Source organism: Squalius cephalus (assembly GCF_949319135.1).
Source record: "Squalius cephalus genome assembly, chromosome: 6".
Taxonomy (NCBI): Eukaryota; Metazoa; Chordata; class Actinopteri; order Cypriniformes; family Leuciscidae; genus Squalius; species Squalius cephalus.
The window spans coordinates 13784008-13799577 of record NC_137127.1 but is presented as its reverse complement, the minus strand read 5'-3'; the positions used below and the strand labels follow the sequence as shown (position 1 = coordinate 13799577).

At 39.1% G+C, this 15570-nt stretch overlaps 1 protein-coding gene across 1 annotated transcript in view; it reads right to left on the bottom strand.

Moving 5' to 3' along the window:
* Nucleotides 1-14674, bottom strand: part of cmip (c-Maf inducing protein) — a 35037-nt gene extending 20363 nt beyond the window's left edge. The window contains exon 1 of the mRNA XM_079873425.1: nt 13856-14674. Coding sequence (XP_079729551.1) covers nt 13856-14179 — 324 coding nt within the window. The 5' untranslated portion in view covers nt 14180-14674. The remainder of the gene's footprint in view (nt 1-13855) is intronic.
* Nucleotides 14675-15570: the final 896 nt, after the last annotated feature.

The window sequence follows — 15570 nt, the reverse complement described above, 5'->3', positions numbered from 1 at the left end:
CAAAACTGCAGAAATGAATACAGATTTCATACTTGTTATAATTATTCTACACAACATCTATTTAGAAATACAAGTTGAAACTATCTGAATTTGGAGTTTGGCTGCTCAAAGTTGGATGCATTGGGATTTTTTCTGCGAAGTAGCATGCAACTTCGAAGAAATTTGATGTTGCATCTTCTTATCTATGCCAGTGGACATAGATTGTGGACAACAGATTATGAACAACTCTTTATACATCTGGTTCTCCATTTGGGCCACAAATTTACAGAGAATTTAAGGTTCCCCTTCTTAACAATCTTCATTTGAATTTTGTCACACATGGGCCAGCTCATTTCTCAGTTCCACTCCTGACTGAAGTGTTGGTGATCACATGACCTCAAATGTCAACAGGCTGTTCCCAATCTCCTTCCCTCTACAATAGCACACTGCAGCTCTTCCTTTATTAGCCGCCCTCCCTTCTTTGCAGCCCGGCAACAGGCTCTTCCATTATTAGCGCCGCCCTCCCTCTGCTTCTTTGCACAAACAGGCTATTGCTTTATTTGCGCTGCTCTCCCTCTAGACTCGAACCAAACCACAGTTCCTGTATTTGTGTCAGCCACCCAGTTCAAGCAGAGCAAACAAGCTGTTCCTTTCTTTGACTCATTCTCTCTGCGTCTCTCGCTCGCTCAAACAAACAGGCAGCTCGTCTCCGTATAACCGAATAAAACAGGCCCGTCTTTTATTTACATCCCCCCACTCTTAGGTGATAGAGCAACTGGCTGTTCTGCAACTGAGGTCCTGCTCCCTCTGTTGCAGATTCAAGAGGGCCGATTTCTCTTCCTTTTAAAGGGTCGGTGTGAAAAGCATCTGTTGAATGATATCTCATTTTTCAAGAAATCAATCAAAAAAATCTGCTAGCAGGCTTGTGTTGGGTGGAATACGTGAAGCAAGACAAGTGGCCAGAGATGGGAGAAACACAGAAAACTACTGAACTCTACTTATCTCTCATAAAATCAGGTTAAATAAGTCACCACAGGGGTTTTTATATATATATATATATAATATATATATACACACACACACACACACATACACACACACACATAAAAGGCTGCCATATCTACAATATCCTGTATGACGAAGTGCCGGCAACTTGCGGTGTGCTTGATGTTCTATCTGCTTATCTTTGTCACTGTCCTTTCCTCTCTCTCTCTCTCTCGCTATCTGTCCTCCTTTCCACATCTCTGTTCCAAGAAGTCCTCTGATTCTTCTTCCTTCGTCTCATTCAGCCAGTTTTTCATGGTGCAATTCTTCTTTAAGGAGGACTTCAATAGCTCTCCTCTCACCATTGCTATGTTGCCATGGAAACAAAGAGATGAAATAGAGACATATGGTTTTTTTTTTTTTGTTACCAGGGAGATCCAGATGGAAAACGATGTGGAGAAAAACATCAGTGTGTTCAGGTGGCGTCTCTATAACTGACAAACTGATCTTGGAGAGCTCCCATCAGCGCTGCACCTACTAAACCATGAGGAAGCACAGCAAAAGCACCCATTTCTCAGCTTCTGATATTGATATCTGATATATCGGCAATACACGATATTATCGTGCGGTGCGTGGGGGGTGGGGGGGGGGTGGCAATAGTTTACTTATTAGATCATTAATTTGCTTATTTATTTACTTGTTTCTTTTTTCTTTACTCATTTAATTACTTCCTTTGTGTACCTGACTCAGAGTATTCCATTTATTAGGCCTATGGCTGTTGTGTTGTAGAAGAGTATTTCAACATGTCAGCGGGAAACTTACGAACACATATTATCCTCTCATTTTACAGATGCAGCATTTTGACTGTAGTTCTGCACGAGATGAGAACACATTTTTATAATATCTTGGGTCAAGAAAGAGCGTTTGAGATGCATATAGCTCCCTATAGCTGCCGCGAAAAGCTCGCTCTATCACGCGCAGGCCCGTCGCGACAAGGCAGGCAAACCAAGCAATTGCTTGGGGCCCCGAGCTGGCCTGGGGCCCCAAGACAACGACTGGTTAAGAATAAAATGCAACGACAAACTGTGTGAGCGCCCCTTTGATAGTCAATGCAGTAAAGTGCAATGACACTGTTATCGGGATCCCCCTCAAGGGGGCCCCTCTCAGTAGTCGCTGACAGCAGCCAGCCAACCACGCGATCTCTGCTGCCGGCAAAATACAAAAACTCCTCGGCAGTCATCATGAAGCGGAATTATGCTTCAGGAAGCTAGAAAAGAATGAAGAGAAAGGAAGAGGAGGATAAGAAAAAACAAGATAGTGGTAAGTAGGGGTGTAACGATACACGTATTCGTATTGAACCGTTCGGTACGAGGCTTTCGGTTCGGTGTTCGGTACGCATTTTCAAACCGAACGGTTCGTTGGATCATTTTTCCTGCCGACCAAAATTTCGTTATTTCAAATGTAGGCGCGTTGCGCGTGGCAAGCGCGCTCATAATGTAGAGACGCCGGCGCGACCACAACATTGCCCAACATCAAATGTGCAAACGTAATGCAAGCGGAACGAAACTGCTCGTTATTGTGTGGTTGACGGACCGTTGTTTATCAGTTTGGACCAGTGCAGCGCGAGCCGATCGTGATCATGCGACACTGTTACTACACAGCGCTAATAAGAGATCCAGTAAAGAAAGCATTTGAATTCGCCACAGAAGTAATAACATCGCTGCGAGATCTAGTGAGAAACATTCACATAGTTTGGCAGGAATAGTAGGCTATAATGCCTTCAAGTAACATTACGTCGGTTTTATTTTGACATTATGAATACAATGCCCTCAAATGTTAATCTTAACTAAAATAAACATTTGTTTATAACTACTACAATATTACATTTAATTTTTTTCCAAGGAGCTGTTTTGTTTTATATGCTCCTAAGAAGAGTCAATTATAGCTCCAGAATTGCTCAAAGTAAAAAGAAATCATATTTTATGATGCTAGTTTTAATTAAAAAAAGAAGAAAAATAAATAAATCAAGGAAATTGGCATTTCTTTCTTTTTGCTGTATCGAAAACATACCAAACCGTGTGTATCGTATTGAACCGAACCGTGAATTTTGTTACACCCCTAGTGGTAAGTGATAAATTACACTGGATAAAATAGCTCCACTTGTCTTGTACAAATGGTGTAATTTTGCAGCAGGTAGGCTAGAAAAAATATGTTTATGTTAGCTACCTGCCTGACGGCAAATGCTGCTTGTAACAAACAGTTAGTGCAACTTTTTTTTCGAACGGACGGAATTATAATTTGTTTTTTATTGGGGGGGGCCTCCATGTCCATTTTGCTTGGGGCCCCCAAATTCCTTCAAACGGCCCTGATCACGCGCATTCAATAAGCCCAAAAGAAGAAGGTTAATGTGTTTACATGTCGGGAGAAATCGGGTAAGGGGTGTCAATCGGTTTATGCTTAAGCCGTTAAGGAAAACGGGTTAACGCGTGACCACATGCATTGTCGACTTAAGCATTATCGGGTTAAGAAAAGCACATGTGCATTTAAACACACTCACTTAATTCCCTGAAAGTAAAAGTAAAAGCAAAAACTGACCAAGATTTTGGCATCTGTCACTGCCTTAACGGCGCATTCTCTCAGAGACGACGAGATGCATCTACCTCAACGAGCTGATAACAAAAGCCTATATCAACTATCTTAATTCACTGGCTTAAATGTGGACCATACATTAATGACACTGAAAAAATTAGAAGAATCAATATTTCTTGTTAAACAAGTTTTTTAGGCTATTTTTTAAGTCGGTGTCTGAAGCTGCTTTGGATTTTCACAGATGACTGATTTATGCTTTGTTCGGACCTAAAGACTGTTATTAGGCCTATATCATTTTTAAGGGTGTCACGATTCTCCAAATCCTCGATTCGATGACATTTTCGATTCTAAAGTCACGGTTCGATTCGATTCTCGATTTGTTTGATTGTAAAAAAAATTGCATCACAATAAGTGTATTGTGATTGTCACTAACATTTTAGTAACTAAACTGAATTTTATTAGGTTTAGTGACAACATGTTACATGGTACAATTTCTGGTAAGCTACGCTTTTTTATTATGTCAATTCAATTCAATTATTGTGATTTGATTTAATATTGACTCATTTGGATAAATATTAGGTAGGCTACACAAGATAGGCTTAATTTGTCTCAAGAAAAAAAAAAAAAAAACCTCACCTAATGCTGTAAACATACAGAGAGCCCTATCAGCTGGTAGTAGGCTATTACTTAAGGTTAAAAATAATTAAATATAATGCGTTTTTTTTATTATAATAACAACTTTATTTAATGATATAAGAAAAAATATAATAAATATGTAATATAGAACACATATTTAGCAAAATACTCTCTATAGCTATTTTTTTCTTGCCAACTACGTGCTATATCCTATATTATGGTCATTAAATGGCTTTCCTGAGGTAAATGTGACATAATTGTTCTCCAGCTATGTTATTGACCTCTTCACGCTGATGAAAAACACTGATTGATATTATGTATGAGGAATATACATTTCGGTAAGTTGTACTGTATCTTTCAACAGTGTTCGTGTTTTTTTACTATTAGCTAGTAGAGATGATCGGTTCACGTGCGCTAGGGATCTGTCACGTAACATTTACAAGCGCCAAAGCGGTATTTATTGTTTGAATTTCGTAATAAAATTGACAGAATCTGAGAGCTGATTTTTTTTACATCATAAAGTAACCTGCTCTAGTCTGTCGGTCTCCGTGTCCTCTTTGCTTCGCGATTTTTCTGTGCGTGAGAAAATGGATGTGTGGCGTGAGAGCGTGTGAAAAGTGTCAATTGCGTGTGTCTCACGGTGAATGCGTGAGAGTTGGCAGCACTTCAACACGTGTGTTTTTTTTTTCCGCTTGGCAAGTCGAGCTGACGTGACATGGGGGCGTGGCAGCATCGACGATTCCATTTTTTGATTCGATAATCGAGATTGAGCATTAATTTCGATCGATTTCGATTTAAAATCGAAATCGTGACACCCTTAATAATTTTATTGATATTATTATTATTATTAGAATAATCTGTAATTGTTATTAGTGTTATTAGTAGTTTTGTTTAGGCTATGTGCTATGGAAACAAAACCAAATGATGACGAACTAAGATGCCATTTTCAACTTAAACAACAACGGTATAAGAATGATGCGTCTCTTTTATAACAAGCACTCTTGACAATTTGTGAATAGATCACCTCGCAATTCAATTTTGATGTGGGATGTAGTTTTGTAGTCGGTTATGTGGTGATGTCGTTAGGGAAGGCAAATGAATTGTAGGTCCTAATATTAATTTAATAAAAATATTTAAATTCTGCATTTACTCACTCTCATGTTGTTTTCGCACATCACGCAAGTCTTTAAACTTGCGTGTTTACTACAGTATGTGCGTCGTTGTAAATCTGTTCATCATATAAGCCATCGTGTCTCTTCAGAAGACTTTGGGTTAGACCACTCGATTGATTTTTTTTTTTTTTTTTTTTACCATGCCTTAATAACATTCTTTTACGTTTTAGAGGAATGGACTTTAAATGGAGGGACAGAAATCGCTCAAGTTTCATAAAAAATATCCCCATTTGTGTTTGGAAATCGAATGTAACCTTATAGGTTTGAAACGAGGGTGAGTACATGATGACAATTGACATTTTTGTGTGAATTATACCTTATGAATACAGTAAGTTGAGCCTTCGATAAAACTAACTAAATTGCAAACTAGGGCTGCACAATATATCAAAATTATTGAAATATTGTGATATGCATATCGCAACGGCTTGCAAAAACAGGTCATGAACTTAAGAAAAAGAGAAAATCACTCACTGCTCTTGGCTGAATAACTTTAGTAGCTTTAATAAGAATCAGTATATATTTAATTTAGTTAAAACTAAGCAGTGATAAAATACTGATTTTTACATTTGATTATTCAGTTTCTGTTGTTAAATCAACCTAATGTTCCTCAAACCCTAAAGCCTGTGGTTTACACTGATGTTAAAATAACACTTCTTATGCTACAGTAAAACTCTGCTGTTCACTGTCAGAAGTTGTAGGGATGTTTTCTTGTCACAAAAAGAATGTGAAACACGTATGTAGGTTAGGCTATATAATTTTAAATATATTTTAAAGATAATTTTAGTTTATTATATACACTTTAAGCATTATCGTATCGCATATCGAATTATTTAGGCTAATGAGTTATCGCAGTTTCTTCAATATCGTGCAGCCCTAGCGCAAATCATATCGTTTACATCAACGATACATAGTCACATTTTTACATCACGATATCTCGATACAACGATTTATCATTACACCCCTAATTCTAATATTGGGTGCTCAAGAAACATTTCTCATGATCATCAATATTCAATACAAACAAACAAAAACATGGATAGTCAATGTCCAAGTAAAAAAAAAAAAAAAAAAAACTTCCCTCATAAAAGGTCAACGTGCTTTTGTAAAACTGTTCAAGCCCATGCAAATTTTGTGTAAATAGACATTTTTTTACAGCATGGGCATGTAAAAACTGCGACAATGTGCTCTCTCCCAAAGTAAACATGGCTTCTTCCAGTTAAACTCTTCACCCATGATATATTAACAGCAAACCATGGCAGGCCAGGAGGAGGAAGCCAATGCAAGCCAAGAAAAAATAAAAGAAAAAAAGTCTCCAACCAGTAAAGCCAACCGTACAAGTTTACTTCCAGTTCCTGTGCATCTAAAAACACCAAAAGCAAAAGAGAAACTCAGTTACTGTACAGACGGGTACGACTGCATGCCTATGGACTCTATCCAACACTAAAATCCCAAAGACAGCTGGCTTCAATAACACCATATATGTAAATCTAGCGCACACATTTGCATCCAGATATGTGGTCTGCACATGTGGCACTGACACTTGCATATGCTTAAAAACAAAAAAAAAACGTCTCTTGTGAAATCTAGTCCAAAGAAATTCTCAGTATGATGCAAATGACTATGGCATGCAAAGTACAATGCATTAGCCAAAATAAAGTTAAAGTGAAATATCTATTCTAAACCAGTTTTGGCTGTAATTCCACCAATGCGTCAATATAGGGAGTACTAGGAACAAACCAGGTTTTTTTTTTGGTGGGCTGAATTTTAGGATACCGTCATCCATTCATGCGTCAGCCTAACCACAAATTTGATGATCTGAGATGGTTTATGCGACAAAAGGAAACTTGACGGCGAGTGTCTACATTACGGATGTGGCAACGTCAGTTCTGTTTTAAAACCTCAACAGCCAGCAGCTGAGCAGATAAAAAAGCTCACACATAATAGGCAGAACTGATATCATATGATACATCTAATTACACGCTACATAAGTAATAGTCAAACCCTTTGTTTGATCTGAGGGTCTCTGCTGGATCTGCACCTATAAACCCAATGCAGTCAGAGTGAAATTTTGTTTTCATGCAGTACAACAGATTAGCATACTTGCCAACCTTGAGACCTCAGAATTAGGGAGATATTCAAAAGGACCGGGGGGGGGGGGGGGGGGGGGGTTACTCGAGTTACTCGACTACTCGTGGTTCATGCAACTGTAAATGAAAAGACATGAAATAGCTAGATCTTATCAATAAACATTTATTAATTCATAGCCTAATGCAACAATTACATAGGTAAACTCTCAAAACATTATAATTATGACATTTCATTTTTAAATTTTCATGTAACAGTCTAAAGCTAAATAAATAGCTGTTCTTGCCTTTCATTTCAGACTAGGGGCCGTTCACATATCGCGTCTTTTCCGCGCTCAAGGTCGTTATTTCAACCGTAGGCGCGCGGCCGCGGTGAGCACGCTCATAATGGAAGCAACGTGCGCTAGTTTTTCCAGGCGGGTTTTTCCTTCTCATCTCCAGAAATATATCTAGTAGTAAAGCTAATGCGAGGGCTAGGAATCAATTAAGCCTTTGCTGATACTTCTTCGTCGTCATCATGGAGAGCGCAGTTTGGTTGCATAGCAACGACAGACGCCATGGGAGCGCAAGCGCTTGGTCTGAAACGGCGCCCAGTGACGGATGGTGTAAGTTAGCAATATTGTTGTCCGGGTGGAAATCGGGAGAAATTCGGGAGAAAGGTCGGTCCGGGAGCTTTTCGGGAGGGGCTTTGAAATTCGGGAGTCTCCCGGAAAAATCGGGAGGGTTGGCATGTATGCAGATTAGGGATGTGACGGTGAGGAAATTCTCCCACCGGTTCATCGATGTGTGACAACACCGGTAATTCTGGTATCACCGGGGGTGGGGGAAGGTGTTCTGGGAGATGGAGTTTTTCCCTCTTTTGCACCCCGCTTTTACATTTTTTTGTTGTTATTTTTTTTTCGAATTAAGCGAAAAATAAAATGCATTGTAAGCTCACACACCATTATGAATGCCTGTGCGGACGTGCGCATTTTTCTTTCCCTTTCGAATTAGAGGCAGTTCGGGGACGGCTATTGCTTGAATGGTGGATTCATTATTATTCTTAATGAAAAACACAACTAAAAACACAACTAACCCTTTGCAGGTTATTGGACTTTCTATTCATCAAAGAATCCAAAAAAAAAAACTAAAAATAAATATATCAATATTCACAAATATTAAGCAGCACAACTGTTTTCAACACTGATAAAAAAAGAAAAGAAAATTTCTTGGGCACCAAATCAGCATATTAGAATGAATTCTGAAGGATCATATGACTGGAAAATTCAGCTTTGCCATCACAGGAATAAACAACATTGTAAAATATATATACACTCACCTAAAGGATTATTAGGAACACCTGTTCAATTTCTCATTAATGCAATTATCTAATCAACCAATCACATGGCAGTTGCTTCAATGCATTTAGGAGTGTGGTCCTGGTTAAGACAATCTCCTGAACTCCAAACTGAATGTCAGAATGGGAAAGAAAGGTGATTTAAGCAATTTTGAGCGTGGCATGGTTGTTGGTGCCAGACGGGCCGGTCTGAGTATTTCACAATCTGCTCAGTTACTGGGATTTTCACGCACAACCATTTCTAGGGTTTACAAAGAATGGTGTGAAAAGGGAAAAACATCCAGTATGCGGCAGTCCTGTGGGCGAAAATGCCTTGTTGATGCTAGAGGTCAGAGGAGAATGGGCCGACTGATTCAAGCTGATAGAAGAGCAACTTTGACTGAAATAACCACTCGTTACAACTGAGGTATGCAGCAAAGCATTTGTGAAGCCACAACGCGCACAACCTTGAGGCGGATGGGCTACAACAGCAGAAGACCCCACCGGGTACCACTCATCTCCACTACAAATAGGAAAAAGAGGCTACAATTTGCACGAGCTCACCAAAATTGGACAGTTGAAGACTGGAAAAATGTTGCCTGGTCTGATGAGTCTCGATTTCTGTTGAGACATTCAGATGGTAGAGTCAGAATTTGGCGCAAACAGAATGAGAACATGGATCCATTATGCCTTGTTACCACTGTGCAGGCTGGTGGTGGTGGTGTAATGGTGTGGGGGATGTTTTCTTGACACACTTTAGGCCCCTTAGTGCCAATTGGGCATCGTTTAAATGCCACAGCGTACCTGAGCATTGTTTCTGACCATGTCCATCCCTTTATGACCACCATGTACCCATCCTCTGATGGCTACTTCCAGCAGGATAATGCACCATGTCACAAAGCTTGAATCATTTCAAATTGGTTTCTTGAACATGACAATGAGTTCACTGTACTAAAATGGCCCCCACAGTCACCAGATCTCAACCCAATAGAGCATCTTTGGGATGTGGTGGAACGGGAGCTTCGTGCCCTGGATGTGCATCCCACAAATCTCCATCAACTGCAAGATGCTATCCTATCAATATGGGCCAACATTTCTAAAGAATGCTTTCAGCACCTTGTTGAATCAATGCCACCTAGAATTAAGGCAGTTCTGAAGGCGAAAGGGGGTCAAACACAGTATTAGTATGGTGTTCCTAATAATCCTTTAGGTAAGTGTATTTCACAATATAACTGGTTTTCTTTTCTACATTTTTGTTCAAATAAATGCAGACTTGGTGAACAAAACAGACTTTGAAAAACATTTTTTTTAAACATTTTACAACCCCCAAACTTGTATATTAAGCAAAACTTTATCAAAGTTGTTCCAAGTACTCACTACAACAATATGACACTGTTAGCTAAAAACAGAGTTAAAAATGTTGGGAATCCCATTCCAAGATGCCTTCAAACTGCCCTGAAGCTGATCATGTGGATGGCCACAGACAAAGCCGCATACATTGCGTCTTGCACTCTCAAATGCAAATATCTCCAAAACATTTCATCAACCAACCGGCTCCATCCATCCATCCATCCTTACAGCAACAATAATGAAAGATGTCCTCAATATCAAGACACAAACAACTCAGTACATGCAAAACAATAAACCCTGCCAGTGTTTGAAAATGTCCTCCTAATGGCTTTTCTGTGCTACAAAAACAAAGCCAGCTCCTACATCTCAATTACAGAGCATATTTGGATGCTAGCCGAAGGGATCTCAGGGAGCCACAATAGTTTATGTGCCCAGTCATCACCATAGCTCTGTTTGTTTACAGCAGAAAGCCCAACAGTACCGTTTAAATGGTTTGTTATAAGTGTAACTTGTTTATTTCCCCTGACCTGTTCATATTTAGCTGAACTCATCACAACCAGACTTGTTCAGCTTTAGTCATCAGCTTTGCTCAAAATGCGGTTTGATGCGAGTTTGTTAACATGTCCTCAAGCTGAACTGAGACAACCAGAATAACATTTCAAATGTACTGTACCCAGGTGTTCAGCATCTAACCCGATCACGAAAGGTCTCACCTAGCTGTGCAATGTTTATTCAAAGGAGGTGTTATGGTCTATACGGGCTGTTGTCTCATCTGGTATTTCATCTAATTAACAGGATCTAACTTGAACAGCAACTATACCCTGCTTCACAAACAAAATGGTGTGCTTGAGGGCATCGGCGTAAATGTGCCTTTAGAGGTAGGGCTTTTGATGTCTTTTTAACAAATGAGTGACAGGAAGTATTTATAATGGCATGCTGCTACGCAAATATGATTTAGACTCCGAGAGCTTAGAGACAGGGGTGAGTCACATCTTTCATATCTTCTAGTGAGATCATTTTCCATAGAGATGACTACACTTATCGAAAATGAGCTATCAAAATGCCAAATGTTTAGTCTTCGCTTAACACAGGAGTTCTCGAGAAAATAGTGGGAAAAAGTCGGCATCTTCATGGAAAATAATGCACTTATCATCAAACAGGCGTCATGTGCTACATCTACGAGGCAGAAGCGAGGTCAAGTATTTTAAGCACATCTGAGCGAGATAATGTAATTTCAACCCAAATGACACCCTGGCACGGTTTGTGCAGGATAAACACCAGGTGAGGAAACCAAACCATCAAAATCGAACAATTTATATGCTTAACATCAACAATAAGGCCTTTCTGTAGATATACTGACCCCTTTCTGAAGCACAATGGTTCGATGCACACTAGAATCACAAACAGGCTAGTCTTTGCCAAAAGAGAACATTAGCCACAGACAACTACCTCCATTAGCTACGGTCAACTGAACACGGGTCACTAGCTAAACATCTATTAGAGACCTTGAAACTAAGAGAAAACCAATACTGAGTGACAGGACTGTCAAAGTACAAGAAGTATCCTAACTTTTTTTTTTCACACTTTCAGACGACATGACTCTCTGCAAAATGGGCAAACATAAACATACGGCCTGTGTTTGGCTTGGGTTAATCTCAGCTAGCCTCAGAAATCCCAAGGGCCTCTCAGTGTCAGCGGCCGAGCTTCATCCGACAGTCAGACTGTTGTTAAACAAGCAATCTAATTCATTCTGAAGCATTCATTTCAGGAAGAAGTCAACGGCTAATTTGATCATTTCAGAACGATGAAATATAGCTGTAAAATTTAAACCTTTAATTTAATCAGCCATTTGATGATGGCTCCAATGAGCAGGCTGTCAGGATGTCCTGAACTAAGAGACTCTACGAGATTTCATTGGCACATCTGAGATATTATTTACTCATCAGAAAAAGGCAGTGGGTAAAAAATGACTGTCCTCTCCACATGCGCAATTTCTTATGTTTTCGCTTAAAAAAAAAGAAAAAGTAACTGCCATCGAGTGGATTCCCAGAAATCTCCCAGGTGGGTAAATCCATTGTGACCGTGACACTACTTTTCCATTGACAGGCCTCTTGAGCAGCAATTAAGATGTATGCAGTTATGTTTTCAAATATCTAAGCATCAGATCATTAGGTTTAAAATCAGCAGAGACCAAACAAACATTAGCAAGAAAAATAACATACATAGTCAAAATGTGACTAAATGTTATAAATACTCAATTCATCATCATCTCCGCTGACAATAATTCAATTCTGAAACATTTAACTGTATATCTAGGCATCTCTACACCGCTTTATTTGACAAAACTGAACAGCTCATGTGATGCAGTTGAGGATCATGCACCTGCAAAAGGCTCAGATATTATTTTAGTAACTCTGTTGACCTAAAAAAAAAAAAAAAAACTTGTCCTGCATACAGGACATAGTAGCTCCAAATCCTTCAAGAAGAATCAAAAAGTCATGGGGTGGGGGTCTTTAACGTATGAAAACCTACTGTTGACCAGTGATCATCTAAATGACCTTTATTTATGAATAATTCTCCAATACACTGGCCTCTGATCATGGTATTTGGAAATGACAACTCATTTCTTAAATTAGAACTTGCATGACTTTAACAATGAATAGCTGACACCAACTTTTACGGTTTGTTTTTATAGCCAACAAACATGGGAATTCAGTGGAATTGCAATGGAAATAAACAGTTGTGCGTCAATCATGTTACTACGTCAAAACACCCCTACATGAAATGATGTAGAATTACTAAAATAAATTGTCATAATCTCATCATCCTTCCCATGACGTGTACTCTTTATTAAAAGGCAAGTGTTCTTCTGATCTCTTTGTATGATTTTGAACAGTAAACAACAGATAATTGAAAACATCTATAGAAATATCAGGTGGATTCAATTTTCATTCTAAACACACCTCCTATTTCTAAAAACACCTTATAGTGGTATGACCTTGTTTTTAATATATATTAAAATGTTAGATTTAGCTGGAGGTGGCGCAATGCAACTAGCCTATACTTTTCTGAAAGATGTTTACTTTAAAAACATATTTTCAAATTAAATAGGCACACGTGTCATGGAATGACCCCCATCAAATGACAAATCACATTATAAACCCGGAAAACGGGACACAACGAAGAGGAAGCTGTTAAGTTGTTGTTATTATGACGTCACGGTGTTTCCAGATCTATTTCGAAATACATCCGCTGAGTAAGATACATTTTTTCGAGGACTTGTTTGATTAAAAGTTTCCCTTAATGAACAAAATTTTCTAGAAATTTTTGTTTTTGCCATGCTGTTGGATAGTATGCTAAAACAGAATTATTTGTTAATGTAATATTGGTTCCGCGTACACGCCATTCATAAATGTATGAAAAAACAACTTATTTTATTTTTTAAAGACATATTCCTTACCTAAATAAAGAGGGGACACAAAATCTAAAAAACCCATCCATTTAATTTGACAGAATTCATTTTTATTTTAATTAATGTACTGAGGTAGTAAACTATAGGCTACTATAAAACTGTATTTTTGTTTACTGCTGGTCTCAGAATTACCATTATGCAAGTAGCCTACAATAGTTTATGCACTCACTACTTTAGCTATATACTGAGTAGAACATGTATACAATCTTGAGCACAATATGAAACAGTTTCAAATATGGCCATTAAAAAGCAAGCCCTGCAGAGAGGTTCTTACCGTGGCAGAGACCAGGCTGCTGTCCGTCAAGGTGAGGTGGTGTGGCTCCCACCTCCGTAAAAATTTGGAGGTGAGGATCTTACTGAGGAAGGTCCGAGGATGTCTGACCACGCACACCTGGATGTCCCCCTCCTGGAGCAATTTGTATCTCATGCCGCTGCTGCTGTGTAAAAGGCTCCTCTTGCTGCAGGGCCCCGCTTTGTGATTATTATTCCCCTCCGGCTGCGGCGCGGACATTTCCCCCAGCAGAGGCTTGCTCTCTTCGAACTGGTAAAACTGATTGTTATGTAGCTCATTTCCCCCACCGCTCCCGTTAAAATCCATGATTCCCCTCAGCGAAAATCGACGGCGTTGGATCAGATCAGGTGGCTGTCTTTTGATTTCGAGGCCGAATAATGGTCGTTCGCGTGTTTGGCATATAGAGGCTCACGCGATTCACCGTGATTCGACCTCAACAGTGGTACGGAAAAGACAAGGGTCGGTGACGGCGAGGATTGAAGCCATGAAAGCCCTTTAAGATGAGGAAGGTTCGTTAAAGTATAATGTCTTTCCTTTGCGCGACGCAAGCTATTCAATATGTTCGGGCCATTGCCGTATCCATTCCGCTTCTCTCCACTGCATATTATTCCAGTCTTCCCGCACCAAATATGAAACAATAACCAGGTACAAGATCCACAACGTGTTCAATTCGCCGTATTTTATTTGTTCTTCAGATGCTCGGAGTCATGGTTCCCTTTTCTGTCTTTTTTTTCCTCCCTATCTCGGTGGAGGAACCGAGTGCTTCGACAGGGCTGTGTGTGGATTGGTCCGGGCTCGTTCATGTGATACCGGAGTGACGTCAATGGGGAGGCGAACGGATGCGCGTTTCTGTTTGATAGGGAGCGCGCACTTCCCTTCTCTCGCGCAAAATGGAGAAAAGAAAAGGGGTGATATGGCAGGCCGTTTTAACAATGATTTCTTACAACTAACTAGTATCGATTTTACGTTGCAAATACTTTAATTACTGGTATGCAATTTAATTATTAATGGTAGCCTACCTTTCCAATTTCACTACACTGTAAAAAACGCTGGGTTAAAAATAACTCAACTTGGGTTGTTTTATAACTCAGCCGCTGGTTAACTATTGCACCAGCCCAGCAGTAGTTAATTTGACCCAGCAAGATGGGTCGGTCATATTTAACCCAACAGATGAGTTAAATATTCTACCCAAATGCTGGGTCAAACTAATTACAATTATGGGTTGATTTAACTACATACTTTGGTTAAATAGTGTACCCAAATGTTGGGTCAATTTAATTACAATTATGGGTTGATTTAACTACATATTAGTTATATAGTGTACCCAAATGCTGGGTCAAATTAATTACAATTCTGGGTTGATTCAACTACATACTTGTTATAAAGTGTACCCAAATTCTGGGTAAAATTAACCCAAATGCCAGATTAATTCTAACACATTACAGTACAATTTATGAAAATAAATTGCAATAGACTACCCATAGCTATAAAACTGTTAAACTACAAACTTAGAACAGAATACATGCTAGATTTATGCATATATTATGCAATAAACACTTAAACAATACAAAAACAAAACAACAATGTAATCTCTGAATTTTTTTTATTAACATTAATTAATTGCAACAATATAGTGGAACTGGTGCAGTTCATATAAAAAATATAGTGGAACTGGTGCAGTGGAGATTTGCATGCCT